Raw genomic sequence first — 17,799 nt, 5'->3', positions numbered from 1 at the left:
AGACTTACGCTTCTCTTTAAACAAAAATAGCGCCGAATAACACCCTATTCTCCTGTTTTCTGCCATACAATTTAGGCATAGTAGAAACTAGCAACATGTTCATTATCATCTAAATACGATACCTGATACGTTGATTTGCTGCAGTTTTTGCAATTTCCGTAATTTTTTCGTTCCCGTATTTTTTAAGAAATTTGTATGGGGAAGCAATTTTAGACATTTCGCACATTTTCACCAAACATAACAGTGGTAAAAACTGGTAACCTCAGACACATAAAAGAAACACGACTGTGAAAAAAGTCGGCAACACTGTCGCTATCGGTAGAACTTAGCGACAACTTTATTTTGTTTGCTAAATTACCGACAAATTTGGTTAATTATCGAAATCATAAGGATTTTAATGTTAAAGATTTTTGTCGGTAACCAAAAATTGCGTCTGTTTTGTGTGATAGACAGTCTGGGAGTCAAAATATTTTTTATATGGACGGTTGACCCAATACGATTTGGTTACAACATATCTAAATTATACCCCGCATAAAAAAGTTAACATAGCCTCAATAGTTATATTTGGTTTTGGTTGATTTTTATGAATCATGTAATATTTATTAATACAAAACAATAAATGAGAGTTTCTAAGGGAGAATTAATATTAATTTTTCATAGTCCATTACTTATTTTAATTTTTTAGACATATGTTATCAAAAATAGTTCACGAAACAGCTTATTAATAAAAAACAAACGAATTCAGAGGATTGATATTTTTGGTTCAAATGAATAAAGATACAAAATTCAGCTTAATGTGCGATAGAACATATGGGTGAGTGCTCAGCATTAATATGCACTATGCAACCGGCAATCAAATGGCAGCGGGTTCTGACTCAGTGCTGCTATTACTATCACTACTATAATACCGCATTCTTTTCACAGTTCTTTTGGTGTTTTCCAAAACTAGGCTAGACAAGTCATTATCAGTTTGACACAGCTTTTTCCAGCCTTCCGTTTCTGTGACCGTTTCAATATTATTTGCTATAAACTCAACTGCCTCCGTTTTGAGACGTCCATTAGTGTGACGATCCGCCAACAAAAGGATATCAGCCACGGTAGCAATTTCCATTGTATTAATTAAAGAACTTTCACACATTGTTTGCAAATCCAATAGCGAGTATTTGTTAGCAGCAATAAAGAGCTCTTCTACCCATCTTTCCGATATATCGCCACTGGTGTACAGAAATTTTAACATTTCTTCAATTACTTCGGCATCCATATCATCAATCTGTATACGATTCGTTTTACTTTCTTCGAAGTTATTTCGGAACATAGCAGCAAACACTTGACTGCGGGCACATAATATCGCTTTGTGGGCTTTCACTTCAGTACCATCTTGTGCAACAAGAGTTACATCGCTAAATTCTTTACTGGCAAAAATATTGGCAAAGTCCTTCCTAAGACTGAGGCATGAGGATATGGGTTTTATATCAACCATAATATTGTGGTCCGCAGCAGCTTTACATTTATTCTCATAATGTATAAAACATATTCTAGTGAATATAATATCTGTTGTTATCTTTTTTGTACAAATTTGGTTTTCTCTAGATATCGTAACTTGAAATAGTGTATCGTCCTTGTCGCTGGTCGACAGTAATTTTATGTAAATCCAGATCTCGTCAGTTTCGTACCATTTATCTATATATTTTTCTTCTGCCACCAATCTCCAGTTAGTTCTGCCACTTGCACTATTAATTACAATAACATCGGAATAGTAATCTCTTGACATGTTCTTACATATCATGTCGTAATACTCGTTATTATTTGGTAATGTTCGGAATTGGAAATTATATTGATTATCTGCTATTTTTGATATTTTAGTTTTACGTGAAGACATTTTCGTTGAATTTATAAGAAAGACACAATGGCGCGATATCGAATAATTGATCATCAAAGAGATATTTAGATTTCTGTGACTGCTCGCTTGCGATTTCGTCTCCTCTTTGTGTTTGTCATTCTTATTATGCAGGGTTGCAAACAATTTCAGGAGGGTAATAAAGACCGTGTTTATACATTCAAACTGGAAGTAATTTTCTTCTCAATTTCTTTTAAAATTTCCTTGCAGTTTAGACACGCAAATAATTGGTCTGTTCCTTTACCTTTGAAAATGGCAATAACGGCAAAAGTAGTAGAAGTTGTAAACTGCTCCCATATGAATGGTATGGTGTCCGAAGTAAAGGAACGCGTTTCGAGTAAAAAGTGGTAAAACTTGAAGATTCTTGCACGTAAAGGAACAGAGCTAATGCTTTTGTCATTTTTCTGATTCTTCTTCATACTCAACTTCTCGTTCGATCATGCAAAGGCGATATTGATTATAGAAATTAAATTAAAGTTAATTAAAAATTAAATAAATACATATGTACATATTTGTTTACTATTAATTTTTACAGATAATTTTCTGTTCAATTTATTTTTCATTACAAAAGTTTTTCATTCAAATGTGTGCGTTATTGTTTATTTACCGGCGAAGAAAATAAAATGAAAGAAAATGCAGAACAAAACTGCGAAGAATAAAGAAACAAAACAGAATTTGCGAGTACAGGGGTGTGTGTACCCCTCTTATTCCTCTCTACTCACTCGCCCATAAACTCAATTTTCTTTCCCAGTAACTTTGAACGTCTAAACATCGACATCGACAAAATTAACGAACGGACACTTTTACGACGAATTTGTTCACTACTGAAATTTCATAAGTCCCGGTCCTTCCTAGCGTGAATTTCATTAAAAAATTTCATGAAATTAGGTGTTCTTGAAACGAATTCCCCACTACAGCAATTTTATGATTTTACTTTACTATGGAGGTCGATCTAGAGACGCATAATTTCTTGCAATTTTTTCAATGAAATCACTCTAATGTGGACCGGGACTTAAATTACTCTAATATGAAACTCGATCTAAGAACTCCTAGTTCCATGCACGAATACAAAAGCTGTGTTCCTTTACTTACCTGAGGTTGCCGTTTTTAGCTGTGTTCCAGAACTAAAAAGTTTTTACAATTTTTACGACTTTTACACATTTTACACGAACACCCGTTCCCGTACACAAAAAAGTTGTAAAATGTTCACTTCTCTTTAAACAAAAATGGCGCTGAATGACACTCTCTTTAAAAACTTTTTACTCGACAAATTTGAGCGTGTAACAAGTAAAAAAGAGTCAGTCGGCTTTGCCGACAGATATATACCCTCAGCCAATGTGAAGTGAAACTTTCACCTACGGACAGATCGAATGTATTTAAGGTCTCTTCAGAATTTTGTGACCTTTTTGCGACATTTGAACTTGCCGACAAAAATGTGGATTAGTAGTTAACTGCACTAAGACACAAATGTTGAACCTTTGTGGGGGAGGTACCTTTATGGAGGACCGATATGGGCCATTTTAGAAGTTAAATTAAATTTTGACAAAATATTAGGAGATCCAAATTTTAGACCAAATTGCCCCATTCAAGTGATATCGTCCTAGAAGTTGTGGACCCCATGAAACTAAGTTTGGATATAATATGACGAAGACCAAATGTTGGACCAAATCGGTTGAACAGTTCGAGAGTTATAGGGATTTTTGTAACCGTTCGGGCTGTTTTTCTAAGAAATATGGACATGCCCCTGAAAAAACGTTTACCGTCGTAATCGAGGAAGCGAATGCAAATCGCTTCAACAAAAATGAAAGTGAACTTATCCGAAATTGTGTGTGAGGCGTACCAGAAGGAGTAGACAAATATGGTCCATATTCGAACCTAATCTATATCTGGAAGATATATTAGGATGTGCAAAGTATGGATCACATCGGTCACTCCCTTTAAGAGTAATCGTGCGCACAATTTTTCCGAACATTTTTGAACTTTTGTGGGGGAGGTACCTGAAGGAGTGGACCGATATGGCTTATCTTCGAACTTCAACTATGTTTGGACACAATATTACGGAGGCCAAAATTTGGACCGAATTGGCACATCCGTTCGAGAGTTATCTTGCGCTCCATCCACTACACACGGTGTTATAGGGGCTTTTTGCATCTTTCAGGCTATTTTCTCAAGAAGAATGGACTTGCCCCTGATGAAACTTGTACCGCCGTATGGTGGGCAACGAATACAAGTTGTTGCAACAAAAATCAAAGCGATTCGAGAGCAGGTCCTAATCTGAACTTATCTGACATTTTGTGTGGTAGGTACCCGAAGGAGTGGACCGATTGAGTCCATTTTGGAATTTCATCTAAGTTTAGTAGAAATTTCACGATGTGCAAAGTATGGATCAAATCGGTTTCTTCCTTCAAGAGTTATCGTGCGCTCAAATTTTCCGAACATTTTCGAACTTTTGTGGGGGAGGTACCGGAAGGAGTGGACCGATATAGCCCATCTTCGAACTTAAACTAAGTTTGGACAAAATATTACGAAAGCCAAATTTTGGACCAAATCGGCAGATCCGTTCGAGAGTTATCTTGCGCTCCAACCACTAACATGGTGTCATAGGGTTTTTTGTAACTTTCAGGCCCATTTTCTCAGGAAGTATGGACTTGCCCCTAATGAAACTTACAGCGTCGTATGTTATGTTAACCTTGTATAACAACGGCGTAAGCCGCTGCGTATACGACGTCGTGATTGTGTGCAACACCACACAAACTTATCGTATGTTCCCCTTCACACATTTTCGTTCCTTTTTCTTGACAATGTGGCATCACTGTAAATAGAAATGTCAAACTTCGGGCATGACAAGAACGCCGAATACGAATGCATTCATTTCAATTTTACCCGCAAACCGGCCAGTCGTCCAATAAGGAAAAATTTGCAAATTAAGAATTTGCTGTACAAATCCGCCATTTTGAATAGCTCCCGTTCGAGAATATCATAATTCTAATCTTCGGGAATAATTATTAAATACTTTCCGTACGGAACATTAAAATAAATGCGGAATTAAAAACCAACAATAAAAGGGTGAGTTTAGTGTGGAATTTTTAGTTTTGCCAAACCGGCATACTAACATTGGCGTGTGCAATTTTTTTTTGCGTTTACCCAACAGGTTGACCAAAGGCACATAGCGGTTGGCATTAACAATTCGGTACAGCACTCCCCGCCAAATTCCACCACATTAGGCATGAGTGCAGTGCAAATAATTTCAACACCGATTTAAGGCTTTTCTCTTTGTAAAAGCCACCCGTGTTCACAAACGAATTTATTGGGGAAATTTTTTTGCCCGGCCATAACACCTGCCCACACATACATTCCCTCTCAAATATTGGACAACAGCCGTAGCCACCGTCATTGCCTAAAATTTTCCGGAAATCATTACATTTTTGTGTGACACCTTAGCCTTGCCTATCGAATCTTTGTGCAGTTCGGAAGCTAAAATCATTATCAAGAACAACAGTTACCAGCAATTTTGGCCTACAACTACAACAACTTGGGCTATAACACGACAAGTAGCCGGCCAGGATAGTACAGATAAGTACAAAAGTGAAGAGTCTGAATATGTGTGTATCCTGAACATCGTGTTGTTTTTTTTAGCATTGCATATTTTTCTGCCACAGGCAGGGAAATATGAAATCTAAATTTTGTCTTCAATCATTCGACGGTCAGCCGAACTAATTTGTTATTTTTTTTTATATAACCTTATGTATTTCCTATATACATAAGGGTATATAATATTATATATGTACATGTGTGTATCCCTATATACAAGTAGTGGATTTTGTAACGGGTCAACATCACGTGCCGTAACGGTACCCAACGAAACTTGTACAGTCATCATATTCCTTACTTGTGATCCTTTTGGAATAAGAATTTATTCAGGACATTTTTGCCCATTTTTGCAAACCATAAAAAAAAAAGGAAAAATATATGAAATGTTTTGCGGATTTAAATTCATAGAAATATTTTCGCATCAATTTTTGTTTGTCCCGTATGAAATGGGTTCATGAATAATGGCGCGTTAATGATAAATTAATTATTGTAGAAACCTTAGGTGGGACCAGACGTCTATAACCCCAAAATAAAGCCTTTATTTCGGCACAATAATATCAAAGTTATTCTTTGAATTCATTTACCATAATTTTGAAGTGTAATTTTAACAAATACATTTTAAGAACGCCGAGGACCTAAAGACAAACAGATTTGATTTTTTTCTACGAAATTATCTGGAATTTAAATCCATATTATTTTTGGTATTCCGACCCAGTAATTATACACACGTTTACAACACAATTTAGTTGAGGGTTGCTGCACGTGATTTGTCCAGTTTTGTGTACATTTTGTGTAATTATTATGAATTTTTTTTTGTGTAATTTATTTATACAAATATTTTAACCTTGTATGACCTTTAAAGTCAATTATAAATTATCTTGAAATTTCTTTATATAAAAATAATTGAACTAAAGTCAATTCCTTGTACTTAAACCTTTTGCAAATTGAAATAATTTATCTGAAATTAGCAGCGCAACACATTGTTAATGTGTATCCCATGTTTTTTATTAACCTTTTCAAAATTTTAAATCATTCTTTTAAGGAATGAATATGATCCTAATCAATTGAGCTCGATAGAATAGGACTTTTGATAGTTATAATCGAAGTGTGATTTAGCACTATTATATGTGGGATATACATCTTTTGAGTATAGCTATCTATATTCTTAGCCGTATACCTGTATGAACATTGATATACTTCTATACAACGTATATTTATATGATTTCTTAAATGAATTGGCTTCCATTTTGGAAGTAATAATTGTAATTCGATTTCCGAAACCATACCTTATCGAACCACCCTATCTTATAATTCGAATGTGCTATGAATAAATTAATGAATTCTGAATCTGAATAGTGTTGACCATTAGTCATTATGTGCTAGTTACTTGTATAAGGTAATGTAGGGGGTAATAAGGCAGCCGGTGGTTGATTTTTGGGAGTCATCATCATCGATGAGACTCATTGGGGATTTTGTAGAAAAATCCATTGGGAGGGCATGGTATCCCAACAAACACCTTGGGTACCCATATCAACAACAGCAACATCATATCATTTTTTCTTCTTTAAATAAAGCATCCTGTTTGTGATTGCGAATTAATAATGAATCAATTTTGTTTATGGCTAGTCAGGAGTGGCCACTGAGCTAGGCCGAATTTCTTCAATGGCAAGTGTATACCAGCGACATCTTGGTATGCCTCATTCCCCCTTTACACTCCCGACATAGTTACATAACACGTATAGAGGACAGCGAATCCAACTTGCGTAAACAAAAATCAAAGCGATTCGAGACCAGGTCCTAAACTGAACTTTTCCGAAATTTTGTGTGGGAGGTACCCGAAGGAGTGGACCGATTGAGTCCATATTGGAACCTCATCTAAGTTTGGTAGAAATTACACGATGTGCAAAGTATGGACCAAATCGGTTATTCCCTACAAGAGTTATCGTGCGCACAAGTTTTGCGACAATTTTTGAACATTTGTGGGGGAGGTACCTGAAGGAGTGGACCTATATGGCCCATCTTCGAACTTAAATCGAATCTGGACAAAATATTTCGATACCCAAAATTTGAACCGAATCGATTGATCCGTTCGAGAGTTATCGTGCGCACCAGCCAGCCAGACAGACAGACAGACGGACGGACATTGTAGATCTACTCAAAATTGTCTGAAACGGATATCGTACAAACATACTTGGGGTCTAAAACCATTATTTCGATGAGGCACATTTTTGTTCGTATCAAAGTGTAAATACCCTCTTTAGCCTAAAGGCTGAGGGTATAAAAAATAGTAACATGAATGCCGGCGTCTGATTGGCTGGTAAGCCGACTTTGACATTTGTTCCAGCTTTTTTTGACGTTTCTTCCATTTTTGCGTTCCCGAACTTTTTGAAAAAACGTTTGTGTGACAGCAATTTTGCTCTCTTTCTCTCTTTGACGAGTTTTACTATTAAAAAGTACGGGAACAAAGTTATTATAGCCTTATGGGCTTTTAATTCGGTACCATCCTGGGCAACAACAGTTATATCGCTAAATTCTTTACTGGTCAAAAGATTGGCAAGATTCTTTGTAAGATTAGAGCATACTATATTCTGGGGTAGGGGTTTGATATCAACCTTGACTTGGTGGTTCGTTACATTATCATAATCTATAAAAATGTTTTATGTCTGGTATTGTGTACCGGTACTTTCTGACTGAAAATTTCTTCTTCTGCAGATATCGTAATTTTGAAATGCTGTGCTGCTGTCCTTGACTCTGGCTGACACCAATTCTATGTAAATCTCTACCAAGTCATAACCTCTACCCTTACGATTCACTGCCTCCAGCTGCCATTCAGGTGTTTCACTTTCGCTATCAATTGTAAATTTGCGAGAACTATATATTCCTAAAGCTTTGTTTCTCAACCTGGGGTATTGATTATCATAAATTTTAGTCACAGACATTTTCGTTGAATTTAAAAAACACAAAATAGCCGGGCCTGGTAACAGTTTGCTGTAATTTCCAATTTCCCTATTTTACTGCTATGCCTAAATACGACCGTATTCCCAGGGCGTATGTGGTGAAAAAAGTAGAACACATGTAATCTTATCAGAACTACCGAAATACGTCGAGCGTATACTTTTTGTAAGTTGAACATTTTCAACTTTGACAGAACGTACGATATGTTATTGTATGTATGTGTTTTGTATTTTGAAAACAAAAGCCCAACAAAACATGAAATACATTTTATTGCAAAGGAAAAATTTTTGTTTTACGAATGAAAACATTTAATAAAGTCTCAGTCGCGGTTTTTGTATTTTAAATGGGATTTCGGATTCAACGTATTTGGGTAATACGGACGCTCAGTACAATACAAAAGAGCTCAATCGATTGCAAGATGTTACTGGACTTGTACAAATTATTGAGTAAACGAATACACCTAATAATTGAAAAGTGTTGAAAACAGAAGAACAGGAACAACAAAAAAAATATTTGAACGGAAAACAAAAATAAATCGATGATTTTCAATCATAATTTTACAAATGTTTTTGCATTTGTCGGGACGCCTACGTCACACAAGTTTTGGCTTTTTGACAATCAATACATGTACTCAAATGTCCTGTCATGTGTAAACGCAGGGCACCTTTGGTACTATACAAAAGTAAGTACTATGGAAATAAAGGCCTGCGTACATAAGCTGCCTTGCCTGCTTACCTTGCTTACTCTTATGTTACACGCTGAAACTTTTATACGAAACTTTCTCATTATTTTGGCGTTCTTAGGTCGAGTTCCCCATTACAGTAATTTCATAAAATTACCTTTGTGTGGAACTCGATCTATGAACGCCAAAATAATGGGAAAGTTTCGTATGAAAGTTTTAGCGTGTAACATAAGAGTTACTTCTGATAAAAGAACAAAAAAGAAAAGGGCAACCCAGTTCGAAATTTCCTCGGCCTTCTTTATTCTTTTTGTCTTATGCCAGACTATGAAAATTTTCATTGAAAACGTTTTGCGATTTTCTTCCAAATTTTCATTGACGTCTACACACATATATGAAATCATATGAAAATTTTGATATTATCATTGTTTTGCATTGGTTTGAGAGTTACGTATTTAAACACAAAGAATAAAGTTTCAACCCCTTCACACCTCTTGCCTATAAACTCATTTTCACGTACATGAAAATTTTTATTATGTCAAAAATGAAGAAGGAAAGCAAGGCAATCAGGCAGAGCAGCTTATGTACTTAACGTTAACCGATCGCCTTACAATTTCACATATAAGGTTTTTTGGTTCAAATTGGAGTTCCAAATTTTTTTTGAGTCGACCTAATGTATCCATATTAATCATATTGAAATGGATTAACTGTAACATGGTATTTCGGATTCTGGCATTCTGAATGCGTGGAAAACATCGATGTCTCATTGGTATTATAAAGCTGGGTATGACAGCTTTGTTGTTGCTTGCTAGTGTGGCCGTTCATTTTTAGGTCTGTACGATAACCTAAAAATTTGTACAAATTCGTACAAATTTTTACTGAATGCTGTTCGATAACAAAATCATCCAGCAAAAGAGAGCGAGTTTGGAGAGTTTTGTGACTGAGAACTTGCAAATTTTTGCTGGGAAAAGTTTGATCAGCTGACTTTTAATCACCTGTTCAATGTAAACAATTCGAAATGTTAACATTTTTACCAAGAAATTTTCACAATTGCACATTTTTTTAGATTCTAAAGCGTTGTGGATAGGATTAAAGCATTAAATAAATAAACTGCAATTTTAAAATTTATGTTTTTGTTCCATTTGGTTAAAAATAACAAAAACAAATTTCATACATTTTCGGAAACAGCTGATTCTATGGCAAGTTTTTGTAAAATGCTAGTCGATAATTTTCTGCAATTTTTTTTGCTTGAGAGTGTAAAATTCACTGAGAGAGGTTGCTGGAACTGACTGAGTAATTTTTGCTGGGGAAGTTATCGTACACACCTTTTGTCATTCATCATGCAACCACAAAATATTTTGTGGTTGCTGGATGGTTGGACAGTTATCGATAATTGCAAAAAATCGTCATTCAAAACTGGCATTTGCTCTGTTCCAGAACCTGCAAGAAGCTACTATTTTCTACTGCGATAACATTTTTTCCTTTATGTTATCGGAAAAAATAGGAAAAATTAGTAGATTCTTGCAGTTCTGGAACAGACCAAGAGTGTACTGTACTTAAAGCTGGGTACACATTGTCAGTTTTGAATGTCGATATTTCGCAATTATCGATAACTGTCAAACCGTCCTGCAACCACAAAATATTTTGTGGTTGCATGATGAATGACAAAAATGAACGGCCACACTGGCAAGCAACCGATTATTTGAGCAAAACTGACAGTCAAAACTGATCGTGTGTACCCCGCTTAAGGGTTTGCCTAACTTCAATACTTCGTCATTCCGAGCAAATTTGGTCAATTGCAGTGAAATAAAGTTTATTTGCTTCGAAATTGTACCTTGTTTAAAGGAAAGCATTATAACTAAGATGGCGCTGCGGAAGAGTCACGTTGTTATTGATTACATTTTTCATAGAAAAAAGTGTTATCGTTGACTTTTTGTATAGAAAATATTGCTACTCCAGAAAAAGTTGTTATGAATGACTTTCTCTACAGAAAAAAAAATTTTATCGATGACTTTTTCTGTAAAAAATATTTGTATCAATGACATTTGCTCTGTTCCAGAACCTGCAAGAAGCTACTACGTTTTACAACGACAAAATTTTTCCTTTATGTTATCGAAAGAAATAGTAAAGAGCAGTACACATTTGGTTTGTTCCTTTACTTTTGAAAATTGTAAAACCGGCAAAAGTAGCAAAAGTTATAAACTGCTCCCATATGAATTGTATGGTGTTAAAAGAAAAGGAACGCTTTTCGAGTAAAATATGGTAAAACTTGAGGATTCTTGCACGTAAAGGAACAGTATCGATAACTGTCCAACCATCCAGCAACCACAAAACATTTTGCGGTTGCATGATGAATGATAAAAATGAACGGTCACACTAGCAAGCAACAACAAAGCTGTCATTCAGAACTGACAATGTGTACCCAGCTTAAAATTAGGAGATTCTTGCAGTACTGGAACAGACCAATTTTCAAGAATAAATGTAGTTATCGATTAATTTTCTACAAAAAAAGTTGTTGTCGATGATCTTGTGTATAGAAAAATGTGTTATCGATGGCTTCTATAGAAAAATATGTTATCCTAAATAACATTATTTTCTTGTATAGTTCTTGGGAATCTACATTTCTTTACAATCTCCATACGATTTAGATGGAAACATTGTTATCGTAGTAAAAATTTGTAGCTTCTTGCAGGTACTGGAACAGACCAACATTTATCTTTCTTATTACTTCTGTGCAAAAGGAATATAGAATAAAATTTGAAATCTTCATAGAGAACGAGAAGAGTGTTTTAATAGACGATCAGCATTGTGATTCTGTAACTAGTTAACGGCAGAATTGCCGGCAAGTGGACATTTTTAAATGTCAATAAATTGTTACTTTCTGTAAGTTAGCGACAATAATAGCAACAGTGATGCAGCTTTGTTTTAAAATGTCATTCATATTTGGTCTGTTCCAGAACTGCAAGAATCTACTAATTTCTACTATTTTTTTTCGATAACATAAAGGAAAAAATGTTATCGTAGTAAAAAATTGTAGCTTCTTGCAGGTTCTGGAACAGAGCAGTTTTGTATTAATTTAGTTGGTAGCTGACAAATGAGACAAATGAGTTAGCGAATCCCACTACAGCATATCTAAATTATACACTGCATAAAAAAGTCGACAAAGCCACATATTTGGATTCGGTTAATTTTTATAATTCATGTGATATTTATTTATACAAAACAATAACACAGAGTTTTTAAGGGAAAATTAATTTTTTCTAGTCCATTACTTATTTTATTTTTTTAGACATATGCGTTGTCTATAATATTTTGTGAAACAGATAATAAAATAAAACATAAAAAAGAATTCAGAGATTGATATTTTTGTTGGTTGAAATAAATAAAGAGAAAAAATTCAGCTTAATGTGCGATAAAACATATGCGTGAGTGCTCAGCATTAATATGCACTATACAACCGGCAATCAAATGGCTGCGGGTTCTTATGTACCGGATTGACCCGATTCAATGCTGCTATTACTATCACTACTATAACGCCAATACCGCATTCTTTTCACAGTTCTTTTGGTTTTTTCCAAAACTAGCCTAGACAAGTCATGATTAGTTTCACATAGCTTTTTCCAACCTTCCGTTTCTCTGACGGTTTTAATATGGTATACTATAAACTCAACTGCCTTCGTTTTGAGACGTTCATTAGTGTGACGATCCGCCAACAAAAGGATATCAGCCACGGTAGCAATTTCCATTGTATTAATTAAAGAATTTTCACACATTGTTTGCAAATCCAATAGCGAGTATTTGTTAGCAGCAATAAAGAGCTCTTCTACCCATTTTTCCGATATATCGTTACCCGTGTACAGAAATTTTAACATTTCCTCAATTACTTCGGCATCCATATCATCAATCTGTATACGATTCGTTTTACTTTCTTCGAAGTTACTGCGAAACATAGCAGCAAATACTTCACTGTGGGCACATAATATTAATTTGTGGGCTTTCAATTCACTTCCATCTTGTGCAACAAGAGTTACATCGCTAAATTCCTTACTGGCAAAAACGTTGGTAAAATACTTCGTAAGGCTGAGGCATGGTAGAGTATTGTACAAGGGTTTTATATCAACCTCAATATCGTGGTCAGTATCGTCTTCATTATATCCATTTTCATCATCATAATTATATACAATATCATAAGCCATTAAACGTATTCTATTGTCTATAATGTCTGTTGTTATCTTTTTAGTAACAATTTTGTTTTCTCTGGATATCGTAACTTGAAATAGTTCGTCATTGTCGCTGGCCGATTCCAATTCTATGTAAATCTCGAATGCTTCAGTTCCTTCATATATATCAAAATAATCTTGTACTACCACCAATCTCCATTCGGTTCTGCTACTTGCACTATTAATTGCAATTGGAGGAGAATAATGTTTATCTAACGGTTCATTATCTCCATATTTATCAAAGTGATGTAGCGATGTTCGGAATTGGAACTTATATTGATTATCTGATATTTTAGTTAAAGACTTTTTAGACATTTTCGACGAATTTAAAAAAACAATGGGCGCGTTCTCCAATAGTTGATCAACAAAGCTACGAAATCGAAATTTGAAGCAGACGACAAACAAATCGGTCGGTCGATTTGATTTTACAACGCCGATCGACTTCATTATAAGCTCTGTTCCTTTACGTGCCTGAGGTTACCATTTCTTACCATTTTTAACCTGCAACGCGTTCCTTTACTTTAGAATGAATACAATTTATATGAGAGCAGTTCACCACTTTTACCATTTTTTGCCACTGTTACCATTTTTAAAAGTAAAGGAACAGACCAATAATCAACAAATAGAGCTGGCAAAAAATCGATGGCACTATCGATAATATCGATTATTTTTTAAAAATTAAATATTGATAGATAGTTTTTCCTATCGATATTTGGTCTGTTCCTTTACTTTTAAAAATGGTAACAGTGGCAGAAAATGGTAAAAGTGGTAAACTGCTACCATATAAATTGTATGCTATTAAAAGTAAGGGAACACTTCACAGGTTAAAAATGGTAACCTCAGGCACGTAAAGGAACAGAGCAATTATCGGAGCAAAAATCCCCAACCTAAAATTCATTGAAATAAATAGAAATTTCGCTGCTTTTCGGTTATGTGTGTGTAAGAAAGTAAGTCCGTAGTCACACGTACACATTTTTCGGTATAAATATAAAAAATAAAATATATTTTTTTACATTTTTTGTAAAATAAAAGCAATTGTTTATTTTCCTTCACATTTCTGTGAACTACCTAGAAATCATTGACATTTCCGCCATTTTCATCTCCAAATTAATGGCGATGACAACTTAACGATAATATCGATAGCAACCGATATTTTAAAACATTATATCGAAAATATCTAATGTTGGGAATATCGATGGTTTGCCAGCTCTAGTGTACACCGCTTAAGTGACATGGAGATTCTAAAGAAATGCCTAGCCATAATATAAAACTAATAAAAAATATACAACGGATGAATGTTTTCTACCACTGGAGACACATTATAGCCCTGTTCCTTTACGTTCAAGAATCTTCAAGTTTTACAACTTTTTACTCGAAAAGCGTTCCTTTACTTCAGACACAATACAATTCATATGGGAGCAGTTTTCAACTTTTACTACTTTTGCCGGTTTTACCATTTTCCGAAGTAAAGGAACAGACCATATAATAACAACTATGTACTTTGAAATACACATTTCGAGTCAAACAAATGTGAAAAGGAATTTTTAAAACTATTATGGGTACTTTACACGATATGTTATTTTACATATGTGTTGTCACTTTGCATATACATTTTGTATATAAAAAGAGACAACTCATATGTAAAGAACATATCGTGTAAAGTACCCATTACCAAGGGAATGTGTGTTTGTATTTCACTATTTTCGACCATCAGAGTTGTTTATGGCTATATTACACAATATGTTTTTTCACATGCCAAATTTTTAACGTATTATAGACAATTAAGGTCCACAGCTTTCATAAGGTCTTATTTACCCGGTATCAAAATCATAGTTCGACCAATTTTAGCGTTTTAAACTTAAAATAGCTTTTATTTGTTCCAATTTTATAGAATCGTAACAGAAGCATTCGAAATTTGCATATGTACCCAAGTTATTAAAGAATGTGCTATTCCGATGAAACACTTTAAACCGTACAAATTTTGGGATGTTTGAAAGAAATTTAAAAAAAATTATAACGGTACGTTATCGAAGCCAAACTTTTTGTTGAAAGATACTTCATAAGATTACAAACCATGATATATAAACATTCCCACGGATATCGACTAAAATAAAGTAACAAAAGGCAATTTGAAATGTGCTATAGACATGAAACGGAGTGTATATTTTTCAGACTTTCTAAGCACCTGTCCATAATATCTTTTTAACAAAATAGGAACATATTTGTGGATAAATTGCCTTTATTTAAGGTCAGACTTCACGTATACCTCGTTAAGGCGTACCCTTGCAGATTTCAGTCTGGTAGTTTATAAAACCCTAGATAATAAAGTGGGACCAATAATTTTGAGATCCTAGAGTGCATTGAAGTTGTTCTTGTGGATAATATATGCTCCTGAGCATCGCTAAATATATAAATTCCTGAGTTTTCTCATAAAGTTTGTAGTTCTCACAGCATTCCAAGGGGCAAAGTACATGCAGAAACCTTGGAATTACCTTGTAATAAGGTCTGATATAATTTTTGGACCTTAAATCAATCATTAACTTCTAAATTATTGGTCTGTTCCAGTACTGCACATTTCTACACATTTTTACTATTTTTTTCGATAACATAAAGGAAAAATCGGTTATCGGTGTAAAAATGTGTAGAAATGTGTAGTACGGGAACAGACCATATATTACAAACCAGCTCCTAAAGTTTCCAAAGCGCCGAAATAAAAGCACCACCAAAAAATGCATGAAATTTGCACTGTTAACTACTATCCTCTCGTATTATGATCGTTAGGGTCACTTAATGCGCTATAAATGTCGGATAATTTTACATTGCTGATTCAATGGATGCTCTAGGATTGTACCAGACATTATTACAAGGTCTGTTCGATAACTTCGCAAGTAAAAAGTATTTGCAAGTTCTTGCAATTACTTCTTATTTCTCTTTTATTGAGCAAGCTTGTTATCGAACAGCATTTTGTGAAAGTTTGTACAAATTTACGAAGTGCAATTTGCAAAGCGAGGTACACACGATGAGTTTTGACTGCCGATTTTTCGGAAATATCGATATGTGTCAAACTGTCCAGCAACCACAAAATATTTTGTGGTTGCCTGATGACTGACAAATATGAACGGCCACACTGGAAGCAGCCGATTATTTGAGCAAAACTAATCGTGTGTACACCACTTAATGTTAGAATCATAAAAAGTCAGGGATTTGTAAGGAATATAGAAGAGTATTTTCTCAATCAAAAACCAAGGTATTGGCAAATAAGGATACACCTATATTACCCTCCAACGTTTTTGCGACTTTTAAAAGAAGGCCCGATTGCAGGAAAACTATACGGTTTAGAGAAACAAGTTACTGTATTTTCTAGGGTTTTGTAAACTACCAGACTGAAATCTGCAAGGTTCCGCCTTAACGAGGTATACGTGAAGTCTGACCTTAAATAAAGGCAATTTATCCACAAATATGTTCCTATTTTGTTAAAAAGATATCATGGACAACCAAAGACGTTCGATAAAGCAATAAAATGTGAAATTTTTATTACTTATTCCATGGCAGAACTACCAGGTAGTATCACACCAGCTGATCGAATATGAAAAGACAAATCCCTTTATAAAAAATATTTTTGTTGTAATTTCCCCAACAACATAAAGTTTTGACATAACATATTCAAATTTTACGATGCTACTACCTGGGTAATACCCCGTTTGTATATAACCGGATTTAACAAACCGACTGGGTTTTAAATGTCAGTTCCATTGCTTATATTTCAAACAAATCCTCATAAAGAAGGTTAACCCTGCAAAAAGCTCTAATATAAACAGCATATAATTGTGCCATGGCTTATTCCATAAATTTTACGGTATTCTCAATATTTCATTGGGGTGTATGTACACTTTTCCCTATTAATTTTTATAGAATTTACCGTTATTCCTATTATGGAATATATTTTTGTTATTTAATTTTGTTCATTACGCATATGAAATAGAACTATGCACTTGGATTTTCATAAACATGTTTCCTTACCCTTAAAACTCGAGATTTATAGGGTGTATGTAGACTTTTTAGGTTGACTGTATGCCGATCGATTTATTCGTTTTCGAGATACAGTGGGCACCCCAAACTGCTTTAATAAAAACAGTGTTCATAGGCGTAACGAAAAAAAAACGAAAGTAGCTCAAGGTATGATCTTTCACATGGAACAAAAATCTCCTGAAAAAGTTTGGTAGATTTCTTTTTATGACCTCATTATGCAACCAAAAACCCTTAAGGGATCAAGAAAGATATCGTGTAATTAAATTTTTCTAATGGTTGAAAACAAATCATAGTGCAATAAATACACGCATTTCCCTGGATATAGTCGTCTTACGACACCACTTGTAGATAATCAGGAAATGTCTCCAACAATACTGAATCGAACCGCAGACCCTCTGACAACTGAATATTGGCGGCGTTAGGCGAGT

General features: G+C 34.6%; 1 protein-coding gene and 1 long non-coding RNA gene across 2 annotated transcripts; one reads left to right on the top strand and one right to left on the bottom strand.

The window, feature by feature from the left end:
- Positions 1-569: 569 nt before the first annotated feature.
- LOC141401638 (TD and POZ domain-containing protein 4-like) lies at positions 570-1,990 on the bottom strand. The gene has a single exon (XM_073981970.1). The coding sequence runs from the start codon at positions 1,931-1,933 to the stop codon at positions 854-856; it is 1,080 nt and encodes a 359-aa protein (XP_073838071.1). The 5' UTR covers positions 1,934-1,990; the 3' UTR covers positions 570-853.
- A 2,733-nt stretch (positions 1,991-4,723) lies between these two features.
- LOC141401301 (uncharacterized) lies at positions 4,724-6,838 on the top strand. The gene is made up of 2 exons (XR_012412308.1): positions 4,724-4,963; positions 5,049-6,838. It is a non-coding gene; the product is annotated as an uncharacterized lncRNA (long non-coding RNA).
- The last annotated feature ends 10,961 nt before the right edge of the window (positions 6,839-17,799 follow it).

Source organism: Musca autumnalis, unplaced genomic scaffold, assembly GCF_047663935.1.
Source record: "Musca autumnalis isolate F117 unplaced genomic scaffold, ASM4766393v1 scaffold_4, whole genome shotgun sequence".
NCBI classification, from domain to species: domain Eukaryota; kingdom Metazoa; phylum Arthropoda; class Insecta; order Diptera; family Muscidae; genus Musca; species Musca autumnalis.
The sequence above is the reverse complement of the archived record's forward strand: the minus strand, read 5'-3'. Positions and strand labels throughout refer to the sequence as shown.